This window comes from Accipiter gentilis, unplaced genomic scaffold, assembly GCF_929443795.1.
Source record: "Accipiter gentilis unplaced genomic scaffold, bAccGen1.1, whole genome shotgun sequence".
NCBI lineage: Eukaryota > Metazoa > Chordata > Aves > Accipitriformes > Accipitridae > Astur > Astur gentilis.
The window spans coordinates 191,519-208,657 of NW_026060956.1; the positions used below are offsets into that span (position 1 = coordinate 191,519).

Below are 17,139 nucleotides of genomic sequence, written 5' to 3' on the forward strand. Positions count from 1 at the left end.
CTCAATGTCTGAGTGGAAACCAGTAACAAGGGGTATCCCTCATGGGCCCATTCTGGGACCAGTCCTATTTAATATCTGCATCAATGATGCAATCAGTGGGATTGAGTGCCCCCTCAGCAAGTTTGCAGGTGGTACCAAGCTGAGTGGGACAGTTGATTTGCTTGAGGGGAGGGATGACATCCACAGGGATCTTGACAGGCTTGAGCAGTAGGTCCACGCAAACCTCATGAAGTTCAACAAGGCCAAGTGCAAAGCCCTGCACGTGGGTTGGAGAAATCCCCACTGACAATAAAGACTGGGAGATGAGTGGTTTGAGAGCAGCCCTGCAGAGAAAGCCTTGGGGATATTGGTGAGTGAAAACTTGGACATGGGCCGGCAATGTGCGCTGGCAGCCCAGAAAGCCAGCCATATCCTGGGCTGCCTAAAAAAAAAGCACATCCAGCAGGTCAAAGGAGGTGATTGTCTCCCGCTACTCCACTCTGGTGAGAGCCCACCTGGAGCACTCTGTCCAGCTCTGGGTTCCCCAAGTACAAGGAAGACATGGACCTGTTAGAGCGGGTCAGAGGAGGGCCACGACAATGATGCCAGGGCTGCTACACCTCTCCTATGAGGAAAGGCTGGGAGAGTTGGGATTGTTCAGCCTGGAGAAGAGAAGGCTCCAGGGAGACTTCCTTGCAGCCTTTCAGCATATAAGAAAGATGGAGAGAGACTTTTGACCAAGGCCTGTAGTGAAAGGAGACAGGTCAACAGATTTAAACCAAAAAAGGTTAATTTTAGATTGGACATAAGGAAGAAATGTTTGGGTTTTTTTTTATAATGAGGGTGGTGAGACACTGCAGCAGGTTGCACAGAGAAGTTGTGGATGCCCCATCACTGGAAGCCTTCAGAGTCAGGTTGGGTGAGGCTTTGAGCTCTCTGATCTAGTGAAAGATGTCTCTGCCCATCACAGGGGAGTTGGACTAGATGGTCTTCAAAGGTGCCTTCTCATCCAAACTGTTCTATGATTCTATGAGATGGAAGACCACTTGTGCATGTGATGAGATGAACCTAAGTGAGCACAAATGCCGTCAGCTGTCCTTGGGGGTGTCGTGAGGGCCTGTGGGACATATGGTGTCTTGAGGTCACTTCACACTGAGAGTAATGTCCCTGGGGAAACCACCTGAATGCCACATTGAGATGTGCTTCCTTGAACTGAGCTTCCGTGCCCATCCCTCGTGCCTTGGGGCATCTCAAAGGCATGCAAAACAGGACACTACACCACAGGGCTTAGGTGCTTCTCACCCTCTGGGAGTGGCAACAGGAGGCCAGAGAGACACTACAGCTGCTGCAATGCACTGCCTCTACAGCTGCAAAGGAAGGACACCTCTTTCTGAACGCCCCTCTGTGGATGAGGAATGCACAAGGCCAGCTTACATGTGCATGCCTGACAGAGCCCTGAAATTTCCCTGTTACTCCAGGAACTACCCCCACTGTCCCAGTGAGATGCATCTCCCCTGCCTTGGACACGTTCCTTGCAAATACTCCTGCCTGCTGCATCGCCCTCTCATGACTTTTTCGCCTGTGCCCTCAAATACACAGCATGAAAGTAGCTTGCCTGTGGAGTCTCTCACCTCCGCAGTTAGGAGGAGTTTGGCAAGCATGAGCAGCATTGCTCTCTAGACGGGGGCATTTCTCAGCTTTCACAAAGCACAGAGCATGTCTATGGAGTGTGAATATCCTCAGAGGCACACACATCTCCACGTTTCACCTCTCAACTTCCTTCACGATTTCTTTAAGCCACTAGCAGAGAAACAAATGTTTTTCCTCCTAGGTGTCCTACCAGGAGAGAGCAGACAAGAAGGACCTCAAGCCTTCAGTGGAGAAAGGGGAATGGGACAATCAAACAGCATGGATGGAGTTTCCCGAACTGCGAGTTGGGAATGTCCCCAACCCTTAGAGAATACCTCCTCTCTTTCATGACCTGCCCCATGACTGGGCTTGGCAACACCCTCTTCATTGTGCTGGTGGTGTACAACTGGAAGACCTGCTTCAGCTCCACCACCCTGTCCCAACTGCTGGCCTGACTGGGGACAGCACCATCGCTGCTCACAGCAGTGCTAGTACTACTTTCTGTACCTTTTGCATGTAGGGAGTGTTTCCTGCTGGTGGCCACATCCTACAATCAGTACTGGGCTGTGTGCCACCTGCCTCTCTCTGCAAGACTCATGGACTGGAAGGTCAGTTTTGAGGAGGCGGCTACACCTTGGCTAGGGGCATTTCCGTCATCAACAGTAATCACTTCGCTCTTGCCCCAGATACAGATCTGTGGTCCCAGAGACCTCAGACCTTCCCTTCAACAGATGCCTTCTAGCAGGGGTCCATGGTCTCCCAAGTCCTCAGTGACTAAGAGGGCCTAAAATTGTGTCCCTTCCTCCAGCTGAGGGAGACCTCATCCTCTTCGCAGCCTTCATCAGGCAGTTCAGGGGTCCTGACCAGAAGACCATGGTACCTGGAGGAGTTAGTGATCCATGTAACAGTAAACCTGAGCAGACCCAGGCCTGGCCTGGGCTGGGCTCCATGTACAGCTTGGCCTTCAGGCTGTGTTGTGCTAAGCATATCTCAATGCAGGATAAACTTGACTGTCGCAGAGAAACCTGCAGGAAGCTCCCAGCTGGTACCAGCAATTAGGCCACCTGCATGTTAAGGACATCTAAAGGGCATCTAAAACTGCAGAAACAAACATCCCCTTCTGGGATAGTCGGAAAGATGATGAGAATTGTTTTCTTATAAGAAAACACTGAAAGAGCTCCCAGGACCAAACCAGAATAACCCTTACATGGGTGGGATCTACACAGCTTGCTGCACAATGATCAAAAGCACCTCCTGATGCAAAACAACACACAAGTCTGCTGCGGGCCTATCAGGGATGCCAGCAGAGGTGCCCTCACAGCCACCTTCCCAGCCATGTGTCTCCTGCTGGCCCATGAGATCCTGAGGCACAGCTCACCTCATCACAGCATTGCCACCCATGTCTTCTTGCCTAGGATCTGATCAGATAAAGGTCACCTCACATTCCTCTTCCAACACCATGACTCCGCTTTGGGAACTCACCATCCCTGGCCTGCCCCCAGGGACAAAACAACCTAAATTAGGGTAGGAGAGGGGTTCAAAGGGAGTGGCTTAGAGCATGGGAATGAGGGCTTCAGGTGTTAAGTGTTCATGTTAGGGTTTAGGGATTAGAGCTTGCCTTTCAGGGTTAGGGATTAGGCAAAGGTTTAAGGTGATGGTCTGGTGTTCTGCTTTGGCTGTCTGGTTAGTGTTTAGGGTGTGGGCTCACTTTGTGGACTCAGGGTTCTTCAGGGCAGGGGTGAGGGCTAGGCTTAAGGGCAACTTTTTAATGCTAGCTATAAGGGTCAGGGAGTGGCTGGAGCGATAGGGTAACATTCAGAGGGTAAGAGTAAGATTTAGCTCAGAGGTAAGTCTTGAGGTAAAGGATTAGAGTAGTGGATTCCCAACAGGGTGAGTGGTGCCATTTAGGGGGTGCCATTTAGGGGTAGGGTTGTGAGCTAATGTTGTTGTTTAGAAACAAAGGAAGGGCCAAACAGAAATGGGGAGAGTGGAACCTCATGAAATACAACCAGGGAAAGTGTAAAGTCCTGCCCCTGGGACGGGGGCAATAACTGCAGGCACCACTCTGTGCTGGGGGCAACCCAGCTACCTGCAAAGCTGGAACAGAGTTTTGGAGAAAATGTCCTGGTGGGCACCAAGTTGACCATGAGCCAGCAATGTGCCCTTGCTGCAAAGAAGGCTGAGGGTATCCCGGGTTGCATTAGGAGAAGTGTTGCCAGCAGGCTGGTGGTGGGGATCCTTCCCCTTTACTCAGCACTGGTGAGGCCGCACCTGGAGCACTGTGGTCAGTTCTGGGCTCCCCAGGACTAGAGGGACATGGACATACTGGAGAGAGTCCAACAAAAGGCCACTAAGATAATGATGAAGGGACCAGAGCATCTCTCCTGGCAGGAAAGTCTGTGAGAGCTGGGACTGTTCAGCCAGGAGAAGGGAAGGCTCAGGGGAATCTAATCAGTCTGTAAAAATACCTGAAGGGAGGGTGCAAAGAAGATCGAGCCAGGCTCTTTTCAGTAGTGCCCGGTGACAGGACAAGAGGCCATGGGCACAAAGTGAAACTCAGAAGGTCCCCTCTGATCATCAGGAAAGACTTTCTGACTGTGAGGTTGTCCAAGCACTGGCAGAGGTTGCCCAGAGAGGTTGTGGAGTCTCCATCCTTGGAGCTATTCAAAAGCCATCTGAACACTGCCCTGGGTGAGCAGCTCTAGGTGGCCCTGCCTGAGGAGGGGTTTGGACCAGATGACCCCAGAGGTCCCTCCTAACCTCAACCATTCCGTCATTCTGTGACATGCTGCTAAGGATGTCTTAGACCTACAGGACAAGTCCCACAGAATGAGCAAGACCATCTAAATGAGGCTTCTAGATGAATGGGTGATGCCATCCATATAGAAAACCAAGCAGCATGGGAGAGCAATGGGGAATGCCAATGGTCTGGATTGAGAACTTCCTGGAAGAAGCCAAAGGAAAAGGATGGGTCCTTGGGTGCAAGGTACCCCATGCTCTGGGGGCAAGGGACCTTGTTTGGGACAGCTTCCTTAGCAACACCTGCATCCCCGGAGGGTGATTCCCTGGGCCTGCACCAGGCAGCAGCCGTGTTTCTCAGCAGCACTTGCCCTTTCCTCCCTGGGTATTGACCACGTCTCTCCATTCCACATTCAGGGACCCCAAGCTACCAGTTGAGGAAACACATTTTGGTGAGGGGAAGACCTCCCCAAGGCACGTCTGCACTTTGTGAGTCCCAAGACCTTGTGCAAACCTGAGGATGGAGCTCATTTGGCACCCACATTTGTATTGCAGATGGTTGGGGAGCACCATTACCAAGCAGCAAGTGAGAGAGTTGGTCCCAGGACAAGATCTGCCTGATTGGGCTGGAGCTCACAGCTGCAGTGTCTGAAGGTCATTGCCCCACCTCCCAAGGAGAGGTGACCGTGGCCTCCATCGACGACTCGGAAGAGCTGTTGGCAACCAACGTAAGCGGTGGGGTGGGCAGGTGGACGTCCCCCGGATGAGGAGAAGGCAAAGGGCCGGGTGGAGAGTTGAGCTGGCAGAAGGCGGGTGGGTGGAGGAGAGGAGGAAGGGAAGGGTGGGAAGGGTGGACGGGAGGGGAGGAGGTGGGTGAGGGACAGTAGGTAGGATGTGAGGAGGGGGGTTGGGTGGAGTTGGAGGTAGATGGATGAGTCCTTGGGTGGGTGAGTCCTTGGGTGGATGGAGGAGTTCCTGGATGGATGGAAGAGTCTGTGGGTAGATGAGTCCATGGATGGATGGTTGGAGAAGGCCGTGGATGGATGGAGGAGTCCTTAGAAGGATGCATAGATGGATGGATTAGTCCATGGATGGACAGATGTATCCATGGATGGATGGAGGAATCCATGGGTAGATGAGTCCATGGATGGATGGATGGAAGAGTCTGTGGATGGATGGATGAAGAAGTCCATGGATGGATGGAGGAGTCATTGGAAGGATGGGTGGATGGATGGATGACTCCATGGATGGACAGATGCATCTACGGAAAGATGGAGGAGTCCATGGGTAGATGAGTCCATGGATGGATGGAAGGAGGAGTCCATGGATGGATGAATAGAGAAGTCCTTTGATGGATGGAGGAGTTCCAAAAAGGATGGATGGATGGATGGATGAGTCCATGGATGGATAGAGGAGTCCTCATAAGGATGGATAGATGGATGGAGGAGTCCGTGGATGGATGGAGGAGTCCATGGGTAGATGAGTCCATGGATGGATGGATGGATGGAGGAGTCCTAAGATGGATGGATGTGTCCATGGATGAGTCCTTTAAGTGGATGGCTGGACAGGCTGATGAGCAGGAAGATGGGAAGGACACACAGACAGCAGACAGCAGACGGACGTCCCCTGGGCTCGGCTGTGGGGGCGGCCGGGCCCTCTCCCGAGCCCCCTCCACCCACCCCGCAGAGCGCTTTCGATGTCCTGAGCTTCACCGCCGAGGAGAAGGCCGGCGTCTGCAAGCTGACGGGCGCCATCATGCACTTCGGCAACATGAAGTTCAAGCAGAAGCAACAGGAGGAGCAGGCGGAGCCAGATGGCACCGAAGGTGGGGCAGAAAGGACACGTGGGTTTTGGGGTCCCTGGGCTTCCTCCGAGCTGGGTGCAAGGTGGGACCTGACCGCGACTTGTCTTCTCTGTGCTCTGCAGATGCCGACAAGTCGGCCTACCTGATGGGGCTGAACTCGGCCGATCTCCTCAAGGGGTTGTGCCACCCTCGGGTGAAGGTGGGCAATGAGTACGTCACCAAGAGGCAGAATGTCCAGCAGGTGTACTACTCCATCGGAGCGTTGGCCGAGGCCGTCTACGAGAAGATGTTCAACTGGATGGTGGTGAGGATCAACAACTCGCTGGAGACCAAGCAGCCGCATCAGTACTTCATCAGCGTGCTGGACATCGCCAGCTTTGAGATCTTTGACGTGAGGCTTGAGGGGGCCACGGGGTATTTGGGTCGCTCTTCTTGGGGGTTGGCTTCTTCTGCTTGGCTGTTGAGGCCATCTCCTTAAGCTTCCCGTTGACCTCTGGTGGAAACTTGGCCTCTTTGGGCGTTGTGTTCACCCTGTAGGGTGTTGAGTTGATGCTGTTGACCCCACTGGGTGTTCAATTGACCCCGTTGGGTGTTGGTGTGACCCCATTGATCCCATTGGGCAATTGGTTGACCACATTGCGTGTTGTGTTCACCCCGTTGGGTGTTGAGTTGATCCCGTTGACCCCGTTGGGCATTTGGTTGACCCCACTGGGTGTTGTGTTCACCCCGTTGGGTTTTAAGTTGATCCCATTGACCCTGTTGGGAGTTCGGTTGACCCCGTTGAGTGTTGTGTTCACCCCGTTGGGATTTGAGTTCATCCTGTTGACCCCATTGGGCGTTTGGTTGACTCCACTGGGTGTTCAGTTGACCCTGTTGGGTGTTGTGGTAGCCCCATTTATCCCACTGGGTGTTGCCTTGATCCCATTGGCTGTTGCGATGACCCTGTTGATCCCATTGGGCGATACGTTGAGACTCTGGACTGCTCCCTCCTTCCAGTTCAACAGCTTCGAGCAGCTCTGCATCAACTTCACCAACGAGAAGCTGCAGCAGCTCTTCAACCATCACATGTTCGTGCTGGAGCAGGAGGAGTACAAGAAGGAGGGGATCGAGTGGGAGTCCATTGACTTCAGCATGGACCTCCAGGCCTGCATCGACCTCATCGAGAAGGTACCACCTCCCCTGGGGCCTCCTGGGGGCGGAGGGGGCTCCCGGAGAAGGATCCTTCCTGTCGGAGCTCACCAGGGACCCCGACGGCGGCCGGCTGGGTGGCGCTCGCCATCCTCCGTGGCCGACGAGGTTGTCTCCTCCCAAGCGCATGGGGATCATGTCCATCCTGGAGGAGGAGGGCATGTTCCCCAAGGCCTAAGACATGACCTTCAAGGCCAAGCTCTACAACAACCACCCGGGCAAGTCGGCCAACTTTGGGAAACTGCGCAACATAAAGGGGAAGCCAAAGACCCACTTCTCGCTCGTCCACTAGGCCGGCACGGTAGGCTACAACATCCTGGGGTGGCTGGAGAAGAACAAGGACCCCCTCAACAAGATGGTGGTGGGGCTGTACCAGAAGTCGGCCCTCAAGCTCTTGGCCAACCACTTCTCCAACTACGCTGCGGCAGATGTCGTGGGTGGACGGGCGGTGGGCTGATGGAGAAAAAGAAAAAGACCTGTGCATCACATCCTCAGCAGGAGATGGCCCTGGTGTCCCACAGGGACCTGGCCATGGATTGGGGAACAGTGGTGGAAATGGAGCCCAGGTTGAGGAGGGAGAGGTTGAGGAGGAAGAAGTACATGGGGCTGTGGAGGTGGTGGTCGCAGGCTATGGTAGTAATGATGAGGCCATTTCCCAGGAGGGCAGCCAGGTAGATGCCCAGGAAGAGCCAGAAGTGCAAGAGCTGCAGCTGTCGTGTGTCTGCAAATGCCAGGAGGAGGAACTCAGTGATGGAGCTGGTGTTGGACATTAGCTTCTTCCAGGCATGGGGCACTGTTCAACAGGGAAAGAAGGTGACAAGTTAGAAGAGACTTCTCTGAGCTATACCTAATGCATTTCGCAAAAAATAATCCACTGAAGCTGCCTCTTGTATTTCAGAAGACCTTTGTCAGTCCATTCCATGGGTAGTTGGTGGTGCTGGCTGAGGGCACCACTGGGAGCAGCGCGCTCTGCTCTGAGCTCCTGAGGAGTCAGTCCTGACCTACAGCAGAAGGTAAATGGGGACATTGGCTGATATACAGATAAAATCCACTTGTTATATCAAAGAGCTTTTCAGCATTTTGGCTCCCAATTCAGGCAACAACAGAGAAGAGCTGAGGAGATTTTGTTTTGTGTATTTTGTTCTAGTTTCCCACCCTCACTTAAGGAGTGCTTTTGGCAGGGAAAGAAGCACATGTCCTAAAGATGGCGTGTGCTGAAAGGAGACTTTTGTCATTTGTATCACTGGGAGCCTGGGTATTAGGAGGGGATGGGGACACTTTAATCCCATGGACAAATCTGCATGGCAAGACAACAGGCTTGGTCTGTGAAGTGCACCTGAATCCCACGCCCCCCCCCCCCTCCCCCCCCCCAGTCCAGTGATAATAAAAAGAGGAGCAGCAGCAGCAAGAGGAAGAAAATGCGCAAATGCTACAGTGCTGCTGCTGCAGGAGGCAGGAGAGGGACAGATGGTAGGGAATTTGATAATTTCTTCTCTTCAGGGCTAAGCCACTGAGAAGGTGACTAAGTCCCAATGGCTGTAAGGGCAGAAGATCTGCTGGGTGGGAGCAAAGACCATGGGTTTTCCCCAGTGTTAGCAGGGACGTGCCTGAATCCCCCCTCCCATGGAATTTCTGGGAGCAGCTCCCTCTCACTCCCTGCCCCTGTCTCTGCTGCATAGAACTGTCCCTGTCAGCAGCTGCTTCTCCATGTGCTTGTCTCCTCCCTATCTCTGCTCAAAGACCCCATCCCACCCGCTGTGTGCTCAGCTCTGCTCTGCAGATGCCTCCTGACAGACAAGCACTGCTGAGGGACATCTCTGTGTGTGCAGACAAGTCCTAAGGAGAACTGGGTGCAGGCTGATATAGAGACAGGACAACATCTGAGCACCTCTTCTTCGTGGCTTCTGGGAATTTCCTTTGGTCAACTGAAATGACAGCTGGTGCCCAAATTAAGGGCAATGGAACCCGTCCCTCCTCATGATGTTCAGGGTGGCCTATAGAGGTATTCCTCCGCTGGAATAGAGTTATGTACCATAGGGACAGCTCAGTCTTTGTCTTCCTCTTCTCCGTCTGCTGGATTTACTAGGTCTTGGCTGACAACATTGGCTGTAGTCTCATGTTCAGCCCCAGAGTGGGTTACGGAATTCAGAGCAGCTAGTCAATTCAGTGTTCAGAGTAGGCCCACAAAACTACAGGAGATGTCAGGGCTGGCATGGGAATCACAGGGCCTACACAAAACGCAATTCTCCTTCAGGGAAGGTGTGTGACAGACCCCCCAGATGGCATCTCAGAAACTATGATATGGTGCCTTTGTGCCATTGGCAGTTGCCATCAGTCAGAGGCACCAGTCATCAGATGCCATCACAGAGGCAAATTCTGTCCCTTCTTCTACCCATTAGCTGCTGACATTGCGTGATCACAAAGCACATCACACCGGGGTCCTTTCTCACTCCCTTGAATATCCAACCAAGGAACAGCCCAAGCCATTTACCAGTGTTCCTGGGTACATCTTCCCTTCAAAAACAGCATCCTCCAAGCACAGCCATGGTTCATATCAAAACTCTGCAGAAATTCAAAAAGGAATGCAAGGGCACCAAGATGATCTGTTGCTATGTCAGGAACAGTTAAAGAAGAAAGAGAGATACTATGGGACCACTATTAAATTAATTGATAACAGGTGTAGAGAGATCTGAGACTGCCTTTGCCTCAGTTACTGCCAGCAAGGTCTCCCTGGTCTTTGGGCTTTGAGGCAGGACTCTGGAAGGGAAAGGGGAACAGCCAGTGGTGGACAAGGATCACGCCAGGGCTTACTCAGAAAACGACACCCATGGGAGCAGAGGGGCTGCAATTAAGGGTGCTGAGGAGGTGCTGGTCTGTTGTGATCCCAGTAAGGAAGGCACTCAGCCTCTGTAAGGCATCATTTAAAATGCTCTTCCTTAGATCTAGCAATATAAGGAGAGAATTGTACAGATAATCTTATGTCCCTTTAGATGGCTGGAACCCCAGGAAGTGTAGCATGAAGGCAAGAAGGAGGAGGAGGGTGGATGCCCCCTGTATGAAGGGGAAGCTTGGAGTTATGGGGGTCCTCCTTGTGACAGGCAAGAGGTTGGGTTAGCTTTTGTCAGTGAGGATCAGAGGAGTCAGTAAGAGTGACACGGTGCTGGCACTTACAAACTACTTGATGATGGGAGAGGAAAGAGAAAATGTCTTTTATCAGCAGCTGAGGAATTCCCCAGGTTAATGAGCAGGTGCCTATGGGGGACTGGAAGTGCCCTGGCATTCACTGGCCTGGCAAAGCAACAGGGTGCCAACAGCCTGAAGGACCTTGGGACAACTTCATAACACAGCTGCTAGGTGGGTCAACGAGGCTGATGCTCACCTAGACCTGACCCTGGCTCACAAGGAAAATCTGGTCAGGATGTGATCACCAGCGACAGCCTTGGCTGCCATGACCGTGTAACAGTGGGGTCACAGACACCAAAGGGCAGTGAGGAAGGCCAGCAGCAGAGCACGGACTCTGCACTCCAGAGGAGAAGTCTTTGACTTACTTGGGAGATTGATCCAGGTGGTGCCATGGGGAGCAGCTCTGAAGGGTGAAGAAGCATGAGCAAATCTGACAGGCCTGACAGGGCAGCCTCCTCCAAGCACAAGAATCATCTCTCCAAGTACCCATGCAAAGAAGCACTCCCCTCAGGAGAGAGCTCTTCCCATTAAATGATAACAGTCAGGAATGAGAGAAAAATCATTGCTCTGAAAACTTCATGACAGAGGTTACACACGGTGAAATTAAGAGCTACCTTGTCAAGTAAGGCTGAATGACAGGAATGAAATGAATAAATTTATCACATCAAGAAGTCCTGTGGTACAATAGGCCACCCTGAGGGAGTCAGGATCAGCTCAAGGCTTTGTGTTTCCAGAAAGGAACACCAAATACATGGCACCAAATGAACTCCTGGAGCCTTGCAAAAGCACTCAGATCCCCATGAGCACAGAGGTGCCTCAGGGATATCCTCCCCGCACACATCTTGAGGTGTTTCCTCAACTGATATTTCTCGGATCCATGAATGATGAATTGAGAAACATGGTCATTACCTGAGGAAAGCCTGGAGAGCTGCTTAACTTTCAGTAGTGATTATGCAGTGATTAGAGGTGTGCAGCCATGTGAGAAAGGGTGGAGGGAAGTCAGTGACAATCAGAGTGATGGTTCAGGGCTTTAGTAAATCCTTACAACCACGCCTGAGCCCAGCAAGGGAAAGCAGTTGATGTCTGTAGGTGGAGGAGGAGTAGGTGTGCCCTGGGAGTGTGGCTGCAGCACCCTGCACAAACCAGGGGTTGCATGAGAAGTTTCTGTCCTGAGACCATGTCTCGGCCTGGCAGATGGGGAATGCCCATTGCTGGGGGTGGCTGAACACTGCTCCTAATGGCCCGTGAGCCGACCTTCCTGTCTTCCTCTCCTTCACTACCCACACTTGCCTGGAATTCAGGAAACATCCACGAGTCTGGATAATGCATGAACCTCCTGGAGTGAGGTCTCATTACTGCAGGGGAAGTGAGAAGGCTTTGGGAGACTCGTGCGAGTGCAGGGAGAAAGCAGGGTGTGTGTAGCAGAGAGTGTGTTACAGGCCAGAAGAGGACGTGAAGGATCAAGTGGCAGTCATGATAGTGTGGAATAGTTCAAGCTGTGATTTTAGGGCGGCAGCAGCCGCCATAGTAATGGCAGTGCAGTGCTGGGATATGGATCCAAATTGAGGATGCAAACAAGTCTGGGCCTGGGATATCTCAGGTGACTGAGGAATGTCAGCAGGACTATGAACAGGCTGGATGGGTTATGGGGAACTCAGAGGGATTGCCAAATCCCCAGAACACCACAGCTTTGTGTATAAAGCAACAAAATCTACCACTAAGATGTACACAGAGCCGCACTCACACTGACCCTCATTAGAGGCCTGAGCAATGCACGAGGGAAAGGACCTCTTCTACCAGGCCCTGGGGGTCAGGGCTTGGCCATTCTGATGATGAACAAACACCAAAGGCTTACTTGTGATCAGAGCCACCAGAACATTGCCTTTGCCACCTGCAACTCTTGTCTCCAATTTTTTGCATAATTAGCCCCCCAGGACTGACACGCTGACTAGTCATTCCCTTCATGGCTTTGTCAGTGTTGGCCCTCATTGGGGCCTCCAACGCCCCCAGAAACTTGGGGTTTTCTTCTGCCTTCCACTTTGTCAGAGCCTTGTTCCTGCTTTCAGTATCTGCAGTTCAGGAACTGGGCACCAGAGGGCTCCTTAACACGCAAAACGCCCTAACAAGCCAGGTCTCTGTGCATCATTTTCCCCAACTCTTCAAGTCTTCTGTGGCGAAGCAGAGGAGATTGAAATGATAAGGAACAAGAAATCAGGATTTCTTGGGTTTTTTTCCAATTTTCTTTGTCTTTCTGCTACCAGAAAAAGTGATATCAGTCTTTTCCAATTCATATCTAGCCAGAGCATCACAGGATGAAGTCCGAAAATGTAGGAAAGGTAAGATTGTTTCTGTCAGTCCGTGTATGGGCCATCTTAGTCCTTGTGTCTCTTCACCATCATTGGTCCTGCTCCCCCACCCCCATTCATCATTTCTCTCAGTGGCCATGTAGGACTTGCATCACGATTTCTCAAATCTAAGTTTTTCCCTCTAAAGTCTGTAGCTCAAGGATTCAGCTCATAGAATCACAGCAGCATAGAATCATTTATTTTGAAGAAAGGCCATCCAGATCACCGCATCCAACCATCATCATGCCCACTAAACCATGTTGTGTATGCCTTTTCTACACGCTTTTTTTATACCTCCCAAGATGGTGACTCCACCACTTCCCTGGGCAGCCTGTTCCAATGCCTGACAACCCTTTCAGTAAAGAAGTTTTTTCCTAATATCCAAGCTAAACCTCCCCTGCCACCTACTTGAGGCCATTTCCTATCGTCCTATCTCCAGCCACCTACAGACGAGACCAGCACCCACTTCACTACAACCCCCTATCAGGTGGTTGTAGAGAGCAATAAGGTCTCCCCTCAGCCTCCTCTTCTCCAGACTAAACAACCCCAGCTCCTCATAAGACTGGTGCTCCAGGCCCTTCACCAGCTTGGTTGCCCTTCTCTGGACATGCTCCAGCAGCTCCATGTCTTTCCTGTAGTGAGGGGCCCAACACTGAACACAGGACTCGAGGTGTGGCCTCACCAGTGCCAAGTACAGGGGAATGATCACTTCCCTGCTCCTGCTGGCCACACTATTTCTGATGCAGGCCAGGACGCTGTTGGCCGCCTTGGCCACCTGGGCACGCTGCTGGCTCATATTCAGCTGGCTGTCAACCAGTGGCCCCAGGTCTTTTTCTGCTGGGCAGCTTTCCAGCCGCTCTTCCCCAAGCCTGTAGCGCCACGTGGGGTTGCTGTGACCCACGTGCAGGAATTGGAACTGAGCCTTGTTGAACCTCAGACAACTGGCCTCTGCCCATTGATCCAGCCTGTCCACATCTCTCTGCAGAGCCTGCCTACCCTCGAGAAGATCAACCTTCCCTCCCAACTTGGTGTCGTCTGTGAACTTACTGAGGGTGCACTCGATCCCTTCATCCAGATCATTGGTAAAGATATTAAACAGAACTGGCCCCAATAGTGAGCCCTGGGGAACACCACTTGTGACTGGCCACCAACTGGATTTAAGTCCATTCACCACAACCTTCTGGGCTCGGCCACCCAGCCAGTTTTTAGCCCAGTGAAGTGTACACTTGTCCAAGCCATGAGACGCCAGCTTCTCAAGCAGTATGCCATGAGAGAGAGAGTCAAAGGCCTTGCTGAAGTCCAGGTAGACAACATGCACAGCCTTTCCCTCATCCACTAGGCGGGTCACCTGGTCATAGAAGGAGATCAGGTTGGCCAAGCAGGACCTGCCTTTCATGAACCCATGCTGAGTGGGCCTGATCCCCTGGTTGTCCTGCATGTGCCATGTGAGCACGCTCAAGACAAACTGCTGCATAATCTTCCCTGGTACCGAGGTCAAGCTGACAGGCCTGTAGTTCCCCAGATCCTCCCTCCAACCCTTCTTGTAGATGGGCATCACATTGGCAAGCCTCCAGTCCTCTGGGACCTCCCCTGTTGACCAGGATTGCTTATAGGTGATGGAGAGTGGCTTGGCAAGCACCTCCGCCTGTTTCCTCAGTACTCTTGGATGGATCCTGTTTGGTCCCATAGATTTGTGAGCATCCAGATCTTATAGGACGTCACTATCTATTTCCTCCTGGATTAAGGGGGTGGGGGGGCATATTCTGCTCTTCGTCTTTGCCTTCCAGCTCAGGGGGCTGAGTACCCTGAGGATAACTGGTCTCTCTATTAAAGACTGAGGCAAAGGCCGCATTAAGTACCTCAGCCTTTTCCTCATCTCTGGTGGCAATGTTTCCTTCTGTATCCACTAAAGGGCAGTTATTCTCCTTGGATTTCTTTTTATTGTTAACATAGTTGTAAAAACATTTCTGTTGTCTCTTACAATAGTGGCCAGATTGAGTTCTAGCTGAGCTTTTGCCTTTCTAATTTTCTCTCTGTATGACCTAACAAGATCCCTGTACTCCTCCTGAGTTGCTCGACCTTTCCTTCAGAGATGATAAAGTCTCCTTTTTTTCTTGATTCCTAGCAAAAGCTCCCTGTTCAGCCAGGCTGGTCGTCTTCCTTGGTGGTTCGTCCTGCGGCACATGGGAATAGCCTGGTCCTGAGCCATCAAGATTTCCTTCTTAAAGAATGTCCATCTCTCCTGGACCCCTTTGCCCTTCAGGACTGTCTCCCAAGGGACTCTCTCAACCAGTGTCCTGAAAAGGCCAAAGTTTGCCCTCCGGAAGTTCATACTGGCAGTTTTGGTGCCCCCCTTCCTTGACTCACCAAAAATTGTGAATTCTGTCATTTCAGGGTCACTAAGCCCAAGACGGCCTCTGGCCATCACATCTCCCACCAGTCCTTCCCTCTTTGTAAACAGTAGGTCTAGCAAGGCTCCTCCCCTGGTAGGCTCACCTACCATCTGTCTCAGGAAGTTATCTTCCACACACTCCAGGAACCTCCTAGACTGCTTTACTCTCTGCTGTGTTGCATTTCCAGCAGACGTCTGGAAAGTTGAAGTCTCCCGTGAGAACAAGGCTGCGTGATTCTGAGACTACTGCCAGATGCCTGTAGAATGATTCATCTGCCTCTTCAACCTAGTTGAGTGCTCTATAACAGACTCCCAGCCCAATATCTGCCTTGTTGGCCCTCCCCCTCATCCTTACCCATAAGCACTCAACTTTGACATCTCAATCGTGTAGCTCTGCACAGTCAAAACACTCCCTAACAGAGCGAGCCACCCCACCACCTCTCCGTCCTTGTCTATCCCTTCGGAAGAGCTTATAGCTATCCACTGCAGCACTCCAGTCATGGGGGTCACCCCACCATGTTTCTGTGATGGCAACTAAGTCATATCTACCCTGCTGCATGATGGCTTCCAACTCCTCCTGTTTATTGCCCATGCTGCGTGCAGTGGCATAGATGCACTTGAGCTGGGCTATCGAATTCACCCCCAACATCGGCACGCTGCCCCCAGGCTCATCTCTGGTGTGCCTAGGTTCATCCCCTTCCCCCTTCAAACCTAGTTTAAAGGCCTCTCTATGAGCCCCACCATCTCATGAGCGAGAATCCTTTTCCCCCTTTGAGACAGCTGGACTCCATCTGTTACCAGCAAGCCCCGTGCTCTGTAAACCTCCCCCTGATCAAAAAAGATCCAAAATACCACCAATGGCACCAGCCTCTGAGCCACGTATTAATCAGGTGTGTTTTCCTGTTCCTTTCAGTAATATTCCCCTGCCACTGAAGGGATTGAGGAAAACACTACCTGTGCTCCCGATCCTTCCACTAATCGTCCCAGTGCCCTGAAGTAAGTCCCTTCTGATTGCCTTTGGATTTCTCCCTGCATCTCATCACTGCCAACCTGCACAACTAATAGCGGGTAATAATCAGAGGGCCGAACCACACCAGGGAGTCTCCTAGCAATGTCTTTTACCCAGGCCCCAGGGAGGCAGCAGACTTCCCTGTGGGATGGGTCAGCTCTGCAAATTGGCCCCTCTGTCCCCATCACAAGGGGATGGCCTATGACAATTACCCTCCTTTTTTCTTTTTTCAGATGCTATGAGAATGCATGGGGCTGCCTGACTCATCCTGGGCACCCCCCTGGATAGGCCTTCATCTACACCCTGATCTTCATTGGCCTGGTCCTCAAGTTCCAGAGCCCCATACCTGTTGCGTAGGGGCAACCGGGAAGGTGAGGGAGACTGGGAGGGGATTCATCTGCCTCCCTGACGAGGGACCTGTATCCATTCCCCTGCATCTCTTAGGTCCCATCCTGCCTGGTGGCAAGAGGGCAGGGGGTCCTCCACTTCTTGTGGAGCCTCCAGCTGCTGCCTCTGCCTCAGGGATGGTAGGGTGTGGGTCCACCAATCTACCTCCCTCTCACACTCCCTGATACTCCTCAACCTTTCCACTTCCTCCTTCAGCTCTGCCACCAGGCTGAGCAGATCATCCGCCTGGTCACACCACACAGAGGAGATGTCCCTGCTGCCCTCCGGCACCAGGGATAGACTCAGGCACTCCCTGCGGCCAGACACCTGGACAGCTGCATGTTTGCTTGGGAGCTCTGTCTGCATCGCCACATTTGTCCTAACAATGCCTTTCACCCGAGTGGCAACTATACCTGGGTCTCCTTCTGAGGCCTATGCCCACCGCTTGAGTAGCCTTCTCGAGCCGGGAAGAGGGTCTGGGCCC

The 17,139-nt window shown here is 52.3% G+C and overlaps 1 protein-coding gene across 1 annotated transcript; it reads left to right on the forward strand.

The window, feature by feature from the left end:
- The first annotated feature begins 4,531 nt into the window (after positions 1 to 4,531).
- Positions 4,532 to 7,631, forward strand: LOC126037186 (myosin-6-like). The gene is given in 6 exon segments (XM_049797450.1): positions 4,532 to 4,594; positions 4,953 to 5,075; positions 6,034 to 6,172; positions 6,274 to 6,542; positions 7,148 to 7,341; positions 7,469 to 7,631. Coding segments are annotated over 6 exon segments (951 nt in total).
- Positions 7,632 to 17,139: the final 9,508 nt, after the last annotated feature.